The 14,533-nt window shown below is 49.0% G+C and overlaps 1 protein-coding gene across 17 annotated transcripts in view; it reads right to left on the reverse strand.

Annotated features, from left to right (window-relative positions):
* NCK2 (NCK adaptor protein 2) overlaps positions 7,214–14,533 on the reverse strand; it is a 158,462-nt gene continuing 151,142 nt past the window's right edge. For 16 of the 17 annotated variants that reach the window (XM_021085591.1, XM_021085590.1, XM_021085579.1 and 13 more), the window contains one exon: positions 7,214–8,629. In XM_021085591.1, the coding sequence (XP_020941250.1) occupies positions 8,435–8,629 (195 nt within the window). In that variant the 3' untranslated portion in view covers positions 7,214–8,434. The remainder of the gene's footprint in view (positions 8,630–14,533) is intronic. The other variant, NM_001137631.1, reaches the window with a different exon arrangement.

Genomic DNA, 14,533 nt, shown 5'->3' on the forward strand with positions numbered 1-14,533 from the left:
TCAATTCACAGGGACAGGAAGTAGATGGTGGGGGCCAGGGGCTGGGGGCGGGGGATGGGGAGTGAAGGTTTAATGGACAGCGTTTCAGTTTCGTAAGGTAAGTTCTGGAAATGATGGTGGCGGCGATGGTTGCGCAACAACGGGAAAGTTCTTAGTGCTGCTGAGCTGTCCACCTAAAAATGAGAATGCTGGAAACGTTGGTTGTGTGTATTTTACAATTTTTTAAAAACTCGTAATAGGTTCACAGGCCACATTTGCTGTCTAGTTTAAATAATTTTCCAGAAATTCTGTGGTAGGTTAGCTAAGAAATAACAGCTCTACTCAATGAGACCCTGGCTCATTTCCAGATGACACGCGATCTTAATCAGAGATGGAGACACAAGGGCCCGATGCTCTGACACTCCAAGGCTTGCATGTAAATCAAAGCACCCCCCCCCCGGGCCTAGAACAAACCCTAGGGCCAACGCTTTATTATGTCCAGGCCTCCTTTCCATGTATTAAGGTGGGTCCCCGTTAATTCTGATGAAGCCAGAGAGAAGGCTGAGACCTGTTTATGTTACAGGCTCTTGTTTTCAGGTTTTAATCAGCAAATATTTGCTAAGCACCTGCCAGGTGCCAAAAGCATGGAGTTAAAAACTTTTTGAAGTCCTCAGGTTGCATCACAAGAGAACGTCAGCATGCAACTATTCTGACTTGGCAAAAAAAGGACACTTTCATGTTGTTTCACTGACACGAGAGTTGTTGATAGTCTGATGGGAGAGAAGAGATGCAGAGGGTCGCAGGAGAGGCTGGCCAGCAGCAGGTGAGCCAGAGGAAGGCCGAGGTTCTGAGAAGGGCCATGAGACAGGGAGGAGATGGGTGGGTGGGCAAAGTCACTTGTATGACAAAATCAGCTATGGGAGGGAGGCAAGTGTGCTGGGCAGGGTCTGTCTGCAGGATTGTGGGAACTCAGCATGGGAGGAGATGGAAGCAGCCGCTCAGGAGGAGGGATGGCTGAGGGAGGAGTTAGGGAAGGCAGAGCGGGTTCTAAGTTACAACTGATCAGCAAAGCAGAGCGTGAGTGTGGTAGAAACAGACCCATCCCTGCTTGTGGGTGACAATAGAGGACCGGGTACCAGGGATGGAGCAGGAGGTGCTGGGGGGAGGTGCTACCTGAGAAAGGCAAGAACAGGTGACACAGGTGGGGAGGATGGAGGCACAGGTGGAGGTGGAGCTGGGCTGATGAAATGGGTTCCAAGATGACAGAACTTCTCTTAGAACTCGAAGGAAAGCAAACTTAATGCATGAACCACATCCAGCCAGGCAAGCGCTCGTTTTCAGGGGCATTACCAAGGCACTTTTAGTACAGAGGACTCAGAGACCACGGCTGTTCCCTCTCAGGCTGACTCAGGCAGTGCTATAATACATGTATTGCCTGAGCACCTACTATGTGCCATCGAGCACCTACTATGTGCCAAATAGTGTTAGCCAAACACTCCTGCCCTTGAGGAACTAACTTCCTGCCTTGTCAGGCATCTCTGTACAGATTGTAAATAGTAAACATAGGAAATTAGTGAATTACCCAGATGTTACAAATTGCTAAGTACTATGGGAGAAAAATAAGAGCAGAATAACAGGGAAGGCTACATGGAGAAGGATCTCAAGACATTTTCTAGATGAAAAATTTCTATTCAGTACAATGCAACATCCACTGTGGTATTAACTGACTTCATTACACTTTAAAATTTAGCAATCATGTTTTTAACAGGCTTTTTTTAAAGGGCTGCACCTGCAGCATATGGAAGTTCCCAGGCCAGGGGTCAAAAAGGAGCTGCAGCTATCAGCCTACACCACAGCCACAGCAACACTGGATCCTTAAAACACTGAGAGAGGCCAGGTATTGAACCTGAAACCTCATGGATGCTAGTCGGGTTTGTTATTGCTGAGCCACAATGAGAACTCATTTAGCAGGCTTTTTTGATGAAAATATTGCCTAAAGAGAAAATTATTTTCTAATATCACCAGAAACCAAGCTAAGTCAACAGCAGAAACCTTCCTCCTAAATATTTTTCTTCAACTAGTGCAGCAATTGAAAATGATTTTTTTTATTCACCCATTTTGGTCTGTGACATCCATAAGAAATTTTTAAAATGTATTTTCATTCAGATTATTTCATATCCACTGTAGAGAATTTGGGAACTCAGAGTTCCTGTCATGGTTCAGTGTGTTAAGAACCTGACTAGTATCCTCAAGTATATGGATTCTATCCCCAGCCTTGCTCAGTGGGTTTAGGATCTGGCATTGCTGCAAGCTGTAGATGTGGCTTGGATCCTGCATTTTTGTGGCTGTGGCATAGTCTGGCGGCTCCAGCTCCAATTCAACCCCTAACCTGGGAACTTCCATATGCCATAAGTGCGTCCCTAAAAAGAAAAAAAAAAAGAAAATGAAAAAAAAAAAAAAGAGTTCCTGCTGTGGCTCAGTGGAAACGAATCTGACTAGTATCCATAAGGATGCAAGTTCCACCCCTGGCCTTGCTCAGTGGGTTAAGGATTCGGCATTGCGGTGAGCTGTGGTGTAGGATGCAAATGCAACTTGGATCTGGAGTTGCTGTGGCTGTAGCTCAGATTAGACCCCTTGCCTGGAAACCTCCATATGTCAGGAGTGTAGCCCTAAAAAGAAAAAAAAAAAAGAAAAAGAAAATTTGGGAAATATTAGAAAGTGTGGAGAACAAAGTCTGCAATTCCTTGGCACGATTTCTACAGGATCACTGCCCCCACCTGAAAAAAGAAGGCAGCCCTAAAGTCCTACCCTGGAGTCAGAGGATGCCCCAACAGAACAGATGGGCCTTCTCCAAAGCACTTCAGCAAAGACGACGCCCCCAAGCCTCCATGGAACGTGACCTTGATGATACCTTGGCATCTGTTTGGACATCTGCACTATGGTTTGGCAAGTGTGTTCACTGGTTTTATTACTTGAAAGTCATGCCTTATTATTATTATTTTTCTTTTTAGGGCTGCACCTGCAGCATATGGAGATTCCCAGGCTAGGGGTCAAATTGGAGCTGTAGCCACCAGCCTACACCACAGCCACAGCAACTTGAGATCCAAGCTGCATCTGCGACCTACACCACAGGTCATGGCAATGCCAGATCCCCAACCCACTGGGCGAAGCCAGGGATCAAACCTGCATCCTCATGGTCACTAGTCGGATTTGTTTCCACTGAGCCACAATGAGAACTCCCATGCCTTATTATAATTCTCTACTCTTCACAGCAATGGAAGGGAGCTCCTGGTCTTTGAAGAAAGGAAGACTATGCTTACGTCTGAATTCGGTCTGTGAGGACACTGGAGATCTAGATTGAAATCATTTCAATATGGGGCTCTGTGGTTCAACTGGGGGATGTGATCCGGAAACTCAGATTACTAATGGCTCCGTTTAGATAATAATTTGGCATATGAATCTATTTCCCCCTTTTTATTAGGATCGTTTAACAGGCTGTGCAAAAGTGCTAAGCATTTTACATTATAATGCAAAGCGGTTCACCGTATCTACATCGGTGACAGCTTCTAACAATTATAATATCATCCTTAAACGGCCGTTCAGTTCTGCATGGTGCTTCTCAGACCATGAAGGCACAGAGGTTTCTGGACTCGGCAGAGGTCATGCCATTGGAGGGACCCGGGTCAGGTTCAGACTTAAGTCCTGGATGGATGCCAAAGTCGCAGGGTTTGACAACCAGGAAGGGAGGATCACTGCCTCCTTGGCCTTGGAGTTTGGAAGGCCAGGGCCCTTACCCTTCAGTGGAAGCTCAGTACAAGGCTCTGGTCCTCTGGTTCCTGAATTTGGCTGCAGAACCCGGTCTCCGAGATGAGCTGGGGAATTGGCCAAGCCCCTTTTTTTTTTGACTGCGCCAGTGGTGAGTGAAATTTCCTGGGCATGGATCAAACCCTTGCCATAGCAGTGTCAATGTCAAATCTTTAACCACTCGGCCATGGGGGAACTCCCTGGCCATGCATTTTAAGATGTCACAGTGAGCTTTTTTGAGGGGGGCACACCTGGGGCATATAGAGGTCCCCAGGCTAGGGGTCAAATCAGAGCTGTAGCTGCTGCCCTACACCACAGCCATAGCCACAGCCACACTAGTCTGAGCCGAGTCTGCCACATACATCACAGCTCATGGCAATGCCAGATCCTTAACCCACTGAACAGGGCCAGGGATCAAAACTGCATCTTCATGGTTACTAGTCAATTTGTTTCTGCTGAGCCATGATGGGAACTCCCACAGTGAGCTTTTTTATACCAGCTGTTGGGCTCATCCATCTTCAATAGTGACTTACTGTCAAGTAACAGGATCCCCCAAAGATGGAAGATAACATCTTTCCAGTTAGCTTGTGAGACTGGGAGCCATGGTAGGAGAAATTCAAGCGGAGGTTCAGGCAAACAAGAATTATTTTTTTAAAAAGAGAACACTGTAGTTCTTCACAATCGGATGTTTCTCTCTAGACCATCTGAAGGAATGGTAGGCTGGGATAGGCTGCAGGAGGTGTACACATAGGCGGGGGCCCAGCTAGGACCTGCCATGCAGCCCCCCAACCCACGGAAGATTCAGGGAGCCCCCCGCCCCCACGGTGGAATCTGAGCACTTGAAGAGTCGTGTCAAGGAGCATTTTCTCAAGGCTGGAGCTGTCACCCTCCAGGTTGACACATGCCTTGCGGCATATGGAAGTTCCTGGGCCAGGGACCGAATCTGAGCCACAGCTGTAGCAATGCCAGATCCTTAACCCACTGTGCCAGGCTGGGGATCGAACCCTTACCTTGGCAGTGACCCGAGCCACTGCAGAAACAGTGCTGGATCCTTAACTCGCTTCGCCACAGGGGGAGCTCTAATAAATCTATCCTTTCTATGCTGTCCAGTCATGGTATTTTGTCATAGCAGCCTGAGCTGAGTCGGGGCAAAGGCCTTCGGGGTGTTGGTTGTGGCTCGTGCAGTGCTGGCGCAGTGCCCGATGGCAGCCATGCCGTCCACTCGGGCTGAGAAAGGAAGGGCTTCCTGAGAGAGAATGCTTCCCAGGGATGTGGAATGTCAGCCACTTGGGGTGAGGACACAGGAGGAGGGCGGGCCATGTTGCACGGATCCCGAGAGGCTGGCTGGCACTTGCTGTGCTCGAGGGCATGTTGTGTGATTCCATGTACATGCCCGTGAACTTCAAAGAGGGACACAGCCCCACTGACTCCTGAGCGAACAGTCGGGAGAGCCAGAGGTTTGCTTGACATCCAAGAAGGAGGACCCAGCGCTCCCGCCAGGAGCTCCAAGGTCTGGACGAGGAGGCTGCTTCCTGGGACAGCAGACAGCACCTGGGCCAGGTTGTCAGAGCAGAAATGACATCAATCCCGCTAATCCTCCCCTAGCCGATGAACAATGCTGCATTCTAGTGAGAAAACCAGACCTGCCATCATTGAAAAGGAGTATTTTAAAAAAACATGTTCAAGCCTTTTTATCCTCTCCGTTCTGAACTTTGGACTTCAGAAGTTATGTGGGCATTCTGGCCTTGGGTGGGAAAAATAGTAGAAAAGTAGGTTATAAACTAGTCAGCACACAGAAAGCAAACACAGCACCAAAAATGCTTTGTCTGGAAATGCCAGTTTGGGCAGATATAAAGATTCTAATTATAAAAGACAGACAGCTTTAGCTCCCTGGAAAGAGGGCTTAAGGGCATTTGGCATAAGCTGCGTGTCAAGAGCTTGGTACCTCCAGACTGTAAGTCACAGGCTGCTTATGGAAAATGAAGGCACATTTAATACAGACAAATGAGAAGAGTCACACAGCTCCTGAAAGGCCTGACCTTTTGTGTCCTCCGCTGTCTCTGCAGAGGTGAGGGAACAGCAAACCAAGACTTGTCCAGGAAATGTGTGCACTTGCAGGAAGGTGATGGCAGGAAGGTGATGGCCACCTGGACAGAGAACGGGTGATGCACACTCCAAACCACACGGGGACCCTGCCTCAGCCCGAACCCATCAACACGCTTATACTGGGATTAGCGATTCGCCCTTGTCAACCTGGTGGCTGGATGGCCAGGTGGAACCTCACAGATCCGAATTCTGATCCACCCCAGGCAGCCAGAGTCTCCCTCCATGTTGTTGAGGTTAAAAAAAAAAAAAAAAAAAAAAAAAAAAAAAAAATCATCAGGAGTTCCTGCCATGGCTCAGCAGTAATGAACCTGACTAGTATTCATGAGGATGCAGGTTCAATCACTGGCCCCCGCTCAGCAGGTTAAGGATCTGGCGATGCTGCAAGCTTCATAAGTTCACAGACATGGCTCAGATCCCGAGTTGCTGGGGCTCAGTGGAGGCTGGCAGCTGCAGCTCCAATTTGACCCCCAGCCTGGGAAGCTCCATATACCATGGGTCTGTAAAAAGCAAAATAAATAAATAAATAAATAAAAATAAAAAATCATTGTCATTGTCAATTACAACTAGAGGCCTTAAAGAAGTTTCTGAGGCCAAAATGTGTGATTGTAGCGTGTCCTTTAATTACTGTGTAATTCAGTGTTTCCGCTTCCCTGGGCACTTGTGGTCTACCGGAATTCCCACACAAGGTCAACGTGGAACCCATGACAGGGAGATGGAGCGTTGGGAGGGAATGTGATCCACGATGAGGTCTGAACCCACCTGTGTTGTCTAAGGTGATGGGTCTGCCTCACCTGCTTGGACCTCTATTCTTATGTCACTGGGTGCTCCCCACCTCACGGACCAGACATCAAACTTCTAATTCATTGTCAAACTTCTTTATATTCAAAGGTAACAACCAAATCCCCAACTAAAGACAAAACAGGACTGGCGGGTGCAGTGCTGACTCAAACCACACCCACTTTTCTGCTGCCAGAAGGGCCATTCCTCACCCCCAGCCCCTGCCCAGCCCCTCCACGGTCACCTCGTGCCTTCTCCATCTGTGCTATGGGCATGCCACAGGGCCACTTGCCGGAGCAGGAACAAGGATACACCAAAGGCACCCTGGGCACACATCAGCTGCGGTCAGCCCACGGAGGCACGACACCTGCCCTGGGCTTTGTACTCCCAGTGCCCGGCCTGCGAGTGCCCATGCAGGCCTCCTGGGCACAGGGAAGGCAGACGGCAGTGGGGAGGTGAGCTGACCTGACTGCGGTTTGCTGAAATAGTTTTGAACAGATAATTTCCAAAGAGCAAAGTTAACACGAAGTTTGAGATTCTAGATCTCTTGGAGTTGCAGGCATTAAAATTTATTATTTCAAGATACAAAAATGGTAAAAAAAGAAAACATACGAGTGATAAAGTTGTTCAAATTCCTCTCTACAAACGCTCCCTTCCAGGCACCGGGTCTTCAGTCAAGGCTGCTGAGTCAGAGCTTCGCCAAGGATCAGCACACACGGGGTCTTGTCATAATACTTTTTTATTACAATATCCAAAAAACTGAGTATACAAGTTTAGGAGGTCCCAAGACCCCTTCCTCAACTGTAGGAATGTGCCACCTCAAGACTGTATATATTTCACCTATAAAGAAGTTCAAATGTAAAGAAAAAAAGAAAACGCAATTTCTTCATAAACATTCTGTGTCTCTCACTACCGATCACATATTCTTTTGTAAACCCTGAAAAATTTCCCCATAAAGCAAATAATATATATATATTTGTGTGTGTGTGTGTGTCAAGTGTCTGTCACGCCCCTCCCCCAAAGATCAGCTGTTCTCCTTAATCATCTGGATTAGTGTCAACAAATGGCTACAGATACATATAACTTTGAGAATTAAATACATAACTGTGAAATTGAAGCAAGCTGAAGGGCAAGAGGAAAAAGCACTATGCAGATGGCACGTCTGGGGGAAATTTCCAAAACCTCCATCTTTCCACGTCTCTGGCCCCGCCTTTGTGGGCCGACTTCCCAGGACCTCTTTTCTTTATTGCAAGCGCAGCCCCAAAGGCACTGGACAGCTTCTTCCCTCCTGTCTCACCGGGGGGCCCAGTATTGCTAGGAGCGCGTGGGGTCGCCCCCCGGAGTCTGGGGCTGTGTGAGCACCCAGCACCCGGATCCAGGGCCCCGGCAGGTGCCGCCCAGAGCCAGGCCCGCCGTTGAGGGTGCTGTAGCTCAGGAGTAAGGGCAGCTTCGGTGCATTCAAACCGCGCCCGGGTCCTGAAGGGGGGCCACATGGCGTGAGCGATGTCCACAGACTAAGGCTGTTTCCATGGAGAAGGAACAGGTGAGCCCTGGGCCCATGGCCCCCTCCCCGCCTCCAGAGCCGGCTGGGGGGGCCTGGGATGCCGAAGGGGGCAGATGGAAAACAAACCGACCCGGACAGAAGGGAAACCAGGCGGAGAGAGTGGTGCAGGACGAACCCCGGGGGCCGGCTGGTAGGAGGGCCCAGGATGTGGGCTTCTTCTGGGGTGCATGGCCGGGCTCAGGGAGCGCGGAGCACCCGGTGGTGTCACTGCAGCGCTCGGACGAGGTAGAGCTTCTCCCCGTGCTCACTGGTGAAGATGGGCGCCTTCTTGTAGTGCTCCACCAGCTCGTCCATGGTGTGGAAGCGCCGCTGCCCGATGCAGTAGACATTGTCCACGAGCTGCACCTTGAAATGCTTGTTCTTCCCTGATGCTTTGAGAGACACGGAGAAGTCACTGGGCTGTGGAGGAAAGAGAACACGGGTTAGCCCCGGGCTCGGAGGGACGCCGGGCTCCGCTTCCACCCCGGTGTGCAGAATGGCCCGGGGGCCATGGAGATGCTCATGCTCTGGATCAAAGGAAAAATTACCTTGTGCTTAGTGCAGTTTTGGTGCTAAATGTATTTTAGTTATTTGAAAACTGGAGATTCCTTATGGAATGTACAGCACCAGGGTTCACCAGTGTTAATTTTTTGGTGCCCAAGCTATTCCTTGGATTTGGAAAAAGTGGCAGCAGCTAGAAATTTCACTTCTACCACTATTATTAGTTCAGCCAACAGCATGGTAGTGGCACAAAAATAAGACACACAGATCGAAGGAACAGGACAGAGAGCCCAGAAGCAAACCACACACTTAGGGTCAATTCATCTACCACAAAGGAGGCAAGATATGTAATGGAGAAAGGACAGAAGTGCTGGGAAAGCTGGACAGCTACATGTAAATCAGAGAAATTACAAGACTCTAATACCATAAACACACACCAAAATCTCAAAATGAAAAGACCTAAATATAAGACCATAACACTCTTAGGGGAAAACGTAGAACACTCTTTGACATCAATTGCAGCGATAGTTTTTTGGATCCATCTCCTAAAGCAAAGGGAATAAAAGCAGAAACAAACAAATGAGTTCCTGTTGTGGCTCAGTGGTAATGAACCCAACTAGTATCCCTGGCCTCACTCAGTGGGTTGAGGCTCCGGTGTTGCTATGAGCTGTGGTGTAGGTCACAGATGTGGCTCGGATCCCAGACTGCGTTGCTGTGGCTGTGGTGGAGGCCGGCAGCTGCAGCTCTGATTTGACCCCTATGCTGCCAACTTCCCTTTGCTGCAGGTGCAGGCCTAAAACGACAAAAAACCAACCAAACCCCCCCCCAAAAACAAATGGAACCCAATTAAACCTAAAAGTGTTTGCAGAGCAAAGGAAACCATTGCTAAAACGAAAAGATAACCTACTGAATGGGAGAAAATATTTGTAAATGATGTGACTGATAAGGGGTTAATATCCAACATATACAAACAGCTCATACAAATCAACATCAAACAAACAACCCCAATTAAAAAGTGGTCAGAAGAACTGAACAGACATTTTTCCAAAGAGGATGTGCAGATGGCCAACGGGCACATGAAAAGATGCTCAACATCACTAATCATCAGGGAAATGCAAATCAAAACCACAATGAGGTACCATCTCATACCCGTCAGAATGGCTAGCATCAAAAAGACCACAGATAACAAATGTTGGTGAGGATGTGGAGAAAAGGGAACCCCCGTACACTGTTGCTGGGGATACAAACTGCAAACTGGTGAAGCCTCTACAGAAAACAGTATGGAGGTTTCTCAAAAAAAAACCAAAAAACAGAACTATCACATGATCCAGCAATTCCACTCCTGGGCGTGTTATCTGAAAAAAAAAAAAAAAAAAAAAAAACCCACAAAAACAATAATTCGAAAAGATACATGTACTTTAATGTTCATATTCACAGCAGCACCATTACAATTACCAAGATACCGAAGCAAGAGACAGGAAGGTTTGGCTCTGATTAGGTCTTGGGCTACGTATTATTTTCAGAATCACAGCCCTTAGAGGACTGGGGGCCCGCACAGGCTGGGGAGGGGGACACAGAACCTGAAAATTATCTCCCCAACCAGATGTCTAAGGAAGGAACCCTCATGGGGCAGAGATCTTCTGAGCCAGCCCAGGAGGGCGGGTGGGGATGGGGTGTGGGGGGCCTTGGGTGGACCCTCAAAAAAAAAAAAAAAAAAAGAGAAATGACCCATCAGGGATCCTGATGTCACAGATGATCCTGTCAACCAGCCCTATCAACATCATATTCTAAACAGCACAGAAGGGTACTCTCAGTAATTGTTTGCACAATTCTCAAATCACTGTGATTATCACAGGACTGACAAACGAGATGAATGCAAGCTGGCCTCAGCATCACCATCCAGGTCAGATGCTGTGTGTGGTTCTGAAAAGAGAACAAACTCAAACAGGTATCACCCAACAGGTGCTCTGCACGTGGAAGCCCTGCCACCACTGTCACACTGCAGTCAGTTCGGTGGACGAGGGGAAGCCCTGTGTCCAGCAGCACAAACATGCCAGGACCTGCTCAGCTCTCTCCTGGGGCTTTGTGTTGTCTTGAAGCGACGTTTGGTTTTTTTTTTTTTTTTTAGGGCCGCACCTGTGGCATATGTAAGTTCCCATGCTAGGGGTTGAATCGGAGCTATAGCCACTGGCTTACACCACAGCCACAGCAACGCAGTATCTGGGCCACATCTTCAACCTACACCACAGCTCACAGCAATGCCGGATCCTTAACCCACTGAGCGGGGCCAGGGATTGAACCTGCATCCGCATGGATCCTAGTCGGATTTGTTAACTGCTGAGCCACGATAGGAAGCCAAGCTCCTGCTCGTTTTTATAAGCACATGCATTCTGTGCCTTTAGATAAAGGTCGAGGGTGATCTCGGTTTTAGAGCTTAGCACAAGCCAGGCACTGAGGTAGTTGTATGTACAGCTACTTGAATCAGTTCATCATATGGAGGGAGTAGGTGACTCAGAGCTGGTAGATCATAGACTCAATATTCAGCAAGCCCCATGATCAAGAGGACTTTCTGAATTTGCTTTTAATTTAAGCTCTTCTACTGAATGTCCTGGTGTGTCACGTGTATGTGAGTTACGGCAGTCAAACTGCTGCAGCAGAGGTGGTTTTTAATGTTAGTGGGCTCCTGAGCAGAAACATGGAACTTAAGAATGTAGAACGAACCAAGTCTGTGTCAAGCTGGGGTTCTGGAGCTTTGGGGAATTCTCAGTTCAACGTGAGTACATTTTCCAGTCGAAGCACCAAACCGCACTGTTCTGTGTTACTGCCAGACATTCTCACCGCAGCCTGATGCTGAGCTGGACGGGCGCTTCTCACGTGGGGTTCCCAGAACGGCAGTAGCACCTGATCACCGGGAAACTCGTCACAAATGCATATTCCCAGGCCCCGCTCCAGACCCACCCCTATTCGGAAACTCTGAGGTGGGGCCTGACCGTCTGTGTTTTAACCTCCAGTAATCTGTGCTTTAGGAGCCCTTGGGGAGCCCTGACGCAGTCTGAGAGATGAAACCCGACCCTGCCACCACACAAGAGATGCTAATGTTCGGAGCCAGGAGGAAAAAGATGAATGTGATTTGTGAGCTATGCAGCCCCTGAAAGAGGGAGCTCAGGGGCCAAGCTGAGCCCCAGACTGCAGGTGCCTGGGGGAGGCCGTCCTGAGGAGTCAGGCTCTCCTCCAGATGTCTCCTCTGGGGAAGCCCCGGATTGGACAGTGGGGACACTCTCCCTGCCACATCGAGCCAGTCCCTTGGACCTGATGGAGATGGGGTTGCTCCAGACCAGGAGAGCTCTGCTCCATGAGCAGAGGACCCTCAAGAAGTCCCGCCACCAGTGTGGTCCCCCAGGTGCTGTGGTCCTCCTAGGCTGGCTTCCTGAAACCTCCTTGGGGGAGTCACGCGAGCCACGCTCACTGCACTGGCGGCAGGTGCTGGCAGGAGGATCCGGTCCCCTGCCCCAACCTAAGCTTGTTGGAGAAACTTGACAGCTGTGTGTTGGCCCCCCTGAATTGCAGAGGTCCGAGGCTCACAGCAGCCCAGCACCTGGGGCCTTCGGAGCTGAGACAGGAAGCTACCTGGGGCTGTCTGCAAAGGGCTAGGCCTGGTGAGGGGGAGTGAGCCAGCACTGCCACATGGTCAAGGAGTGTCTGCAGGATTGAGAAGCTGAAGACCCGCTTTCCCCAGGACTGAACCATTTCAACCGATGCCCTTGGTTTCAGAAGAGCCTGCACAGGTGCTCCCGGGGGTGGGCTCAGAGCAGGACCAGTCACGATGGCCCCGAGTGCCAACACTCCTCACTGGAGGGGACACTTCACTGAGCAACAAAATAGATGCGTCAACGGGGACTGAAAAATCTCCCCAAGGGCAGACAAGAGAATGAGCACAGAACAGCTACCGTAGCTCACCAACCAGGCAATTCAGCAGTGGGCGGAACCAAAATGTACCATTCAGAGACACAGACACAGCAAAGAAGATGATCAGCACAAGCTTAAAGGTAGCAGTTATCTCCAGCGGGCAGTGAGGTGTAACCAGAAGGCAGACATGGGCGTGAAAGCATCTCCCAGTGACTCTGACCTGGGCCCCATTTCTCCACCCTCCGGACCTGGGTTAAACAAGCACTTCTTAAATGAAGGTTTCTGTGTGCTGAGTGTCATAATAAAAGATGATCTAAAGGTGCTGAACTTGAAGCCAGAAGACTTGGCCTGGCCCCTCACTAGTCACGGGGCACAGGCATCTGTCTTTAAACATGGCTCCAGGCTCCTGTCCACCCCTCCCCCTCCTGGCTTTGGGGACACCAATTACATGTATGTGAAATCTCACACTGGATCCTGTGAATCTCAGTTCTGTTTATTACAACAAAATATCATAAACTGGGTGGTTTAAAAACATCAGAGGCCTCCCTTGTCCTTCTGGAGCCTGGAGGTCCACAAGCAAGGAGCTGGCAGGTTTGGTGGCTGCTGAGGACCTGCCTTCTGGTTCAAAGATTGCGTTCTCTATGCCCTCACATGGCACAGGGCCCGGAGAGTGCTCTGTGGTCTCTGCTACGATGGCACTAATCCCATTTGTGAGGGCTCCACCCCTAATCCCATCACACTGGGGACCAGGCTTCAACCTAGGAATCCAGCAAGGGTGGGCGGGGGGGGGGGGCGCCGGGGTGGGAATGGACCAACATATTCTGTGCACAGCAAAGCTCTATGCTCTTCTGCATTTTCTGTCCTTTTATATTTGTGTGTATGTATCCTAAAGTCTTTCTTCCTCTGAGCTATCTTCCTGTTTACTAATCCTTTCTTCAGCTGTATTTAATCTGCTATAAACCTAATGAGTTCTTTTTTTTTTAAATGGCCGCACCTGGAGTATATGGAAGTTGCTGGGCCGGGGGTCAAGTAGGAGCTGCACATGAGGCCTATGCCACAGCCATGGCAACACTAAATCCAAGCTGCATCTGCAACCTATGCACAGCTCACGGCAACACCAGATCCTTAACCCACTGAGTGAGGCCAGGGGTCAACCTCCATCCTCACAAGAGAAAACGTCAGGTCCTTAACCCACTGAGCCACAATGAGAACTCCCCTGAGTTCTCAATTTCAGTTATTGTATTGTTTTAGTCCTACGATTCTCACTTGATTCTTTCTTACTACTTCCAATTCTCTGCTCAGGTTCAACTTGATGAATTTCTCAAACCTATTAATCCATCTACCTTATTTTTTTGTATTTTTTAAAATTATAGTTGATTTACAATGTTGTGCCAATTCCCACTATATAGCAAAGTGATCCAGTCATACATATACACTCTTTTTCTCATATCATCCCCATCATGTTCCACTCCAAGAGAGTGGACACAGTTCCCTGTGCTAATTTATACACCTTAAAGACTGCTGCTTCTTCTTCTTTTTTTTGTCTTTTGGCCTTTTCTAGGGCTGCTCCTATGGCATATAGAGGTTCCCAGACTAGGGGTCTAATCGGAGCTATAGCCACCAGCCTACGCCAGAGCCACAGCAATGCCAGATCTGAGCCACGTCTGCAACCTACACCATAGCTCATGGCAATGCCAGGTCCTTAACCCACTGAGCAAGGCCATGGATCGAACCCGCAACCTCATGGTTCCTAGTCAGATTTGTTAACCACTGCGCCATGATGGGAACTCCAAGACTGCTTCTAAAAACTCAGTATCTGTGGGTCTGTTCGACTGTCTTTTTGTCTCCCCTTTGATTTTGTCTCCTGGCATTTTTCTTTGAATACTGCATACTGTGTTTAAAAAAAAAAATCTAAGA

This window comes from Sus scrofa, chromosome 3, assembly GCF_000003025.6.
Source record: "Sus scrofa isolate TJ Tabasco breed Duroc chromosome 3, Sscrofa11.1, whole genome shotgun sequence".
In the NCBI taxonomy this organism is placed as follows: Eukaryota; Metazoa; Chordata; class Mammalia; order Artiodactyla; family Suidae; genus Sus; species Sus scrofa.